General features: G+C 48.8%; 1 protein-coding gene across 1 annotated transcript in view; it reads left to right on the top strand.

The window, feature by feature from the left end:
* The window catches only part of LOC144947189 (uncharacterized), a 3929-nt gene extending 2523 nt beyond the window's left edge, over positions 1-1406 (top strand). Inside the window, exon 4 of the mRNA XM_078876380.1 lies at positions 137-1406. Coding sequence (XP_078732506.1) covers positions 137-474 — 338 coding nt within the window. The 3' untranslated portion in view covers positions 475-1406. The remainder of the gene's footprint in view (positions 1-136) is intronic.

A 1406-nucleotide genomic window follows, 5' to 3' on the forward strand; every position in this document is an offset into this window, starting at 1 on the left:
TTTCTCTATTGAGGTAATTCAATGACTGTTCTTCAACTGAATAGCATTCTTTCAACCTATGTCATTTGTGATGATGACGACGATGACGATGATGGTCATGATCATTTTAATTATCATGTGTTTTTGGGTCTCACAGCAGCACCACGGAATGGCGGCATGGACGAACGTGAAGGGCGACCGGGAGGAGTGGGGAGGCCAGGGTGGCAGCGGGCGCTGCCTCTTCCTCCTCCTCCTCCTCAGTCTCCTCCTCAGTCTCCACCTGCTCCTCAGTCATCTCCTCCTGCTGTCGACCTCACGGCCCCAATGGCGAGGGCGACTTCCATCGCAGGCTCGGTGGACGATCACTTCCGCCAGTCCCTCGGAGACCTGTGGCTGCAAATAAAGGCCACTGAATCTGCCTCACCCCCGACCTCTGCTTCACCCATTATCTCTGCCTCACCTTTGACCTCTCTGTCACCCCCGGCTTCCGTTTAGCCTTTGACCCCACAGGGCTTAGTCACCGATCTGAATTTGTGACCTGAGTTTCACCTCCGACTTCAAGTTTTCCCCAAATTGGGGCTGCGCTTTAAATCTCTGTTTAATCTTCGACCGACTCTTCGCATTGGACCCCTGTTTTACCTGTGACCCGTTTCGACCTATGAGCATTGCATTAGCTGCTGATCGTACCCTGTCTCCTATTGGTCAGAACGAATCACGTGTGAGGTTTTTTTCGAGGTGACAGCCCATCAGCAACGTGTGTTACGAGTCACATGACCGCCGACTCCATCTTGAATGACAGCGCCACAGAAGTGAGTGGTGTTCCGTTTGCTCCCGCGAGCATCGAGTATTAACTCACCTGAACTTTTCTTTTGCCGAGCAATTGAAGAATATTCCACATTCCTATGACGGCGACCAGGACATCTACAGGACAACCACAAGTTCTGAACAAAATGTTCCGGTCTTACGAGGTGGTTCTTAGTTTACTGATTGCGGAGGAAAGATGTTGATGGTCATGATGACGATGGAGCGGTGTGATCTCTGTTTGGAATTTGAATTTGGGATAAAAACAGTTCCAAGTTCGCTGCTTTCATTTTCACCAGTGCCAACCCCAGCTTGGGTTGGATAGCTGTGAATCAGAGCTCCATGGCTCGTCGGGATCTTCCAGCTGAAAACGAAATGTCTCGGTGTTTACCGTGGGTCCCATGCATTGCGACTCTTGAAATATTGAGTTTTTTTTTACCGAATTCGAAACAAAATGGCTCTTATTCTATGGTTCTTTCGGTAAAGTCACGGCGATTGAAAAAAATAACAGTTAAATAATTAAAAGAAAGTTTTTGGTTTTGGCGACGTATCACATCTCGAGTTACCCGCGGTTACAGTTCGCTCTCGATTTACCCGCGGGCAGATTATCCACTCTGTGGATTCAA

The sequence above is a fragment of the Lampetra fluviatilis genome, chromosome 44, assembly GCF_964198595.1.
Source record: "Lampetra fluviatilis chromosome 44, kcLamFluv1.1, whole genome shotgun sequence".
Classification (NCBI taxonomy): domain Eukaryota; kingdom Metazoa; phylum Chordata; class Hyperoartia; order Petromyzontiformes; family Petromyzontidae; genus Lampetra; species Lampetra fluviatilis.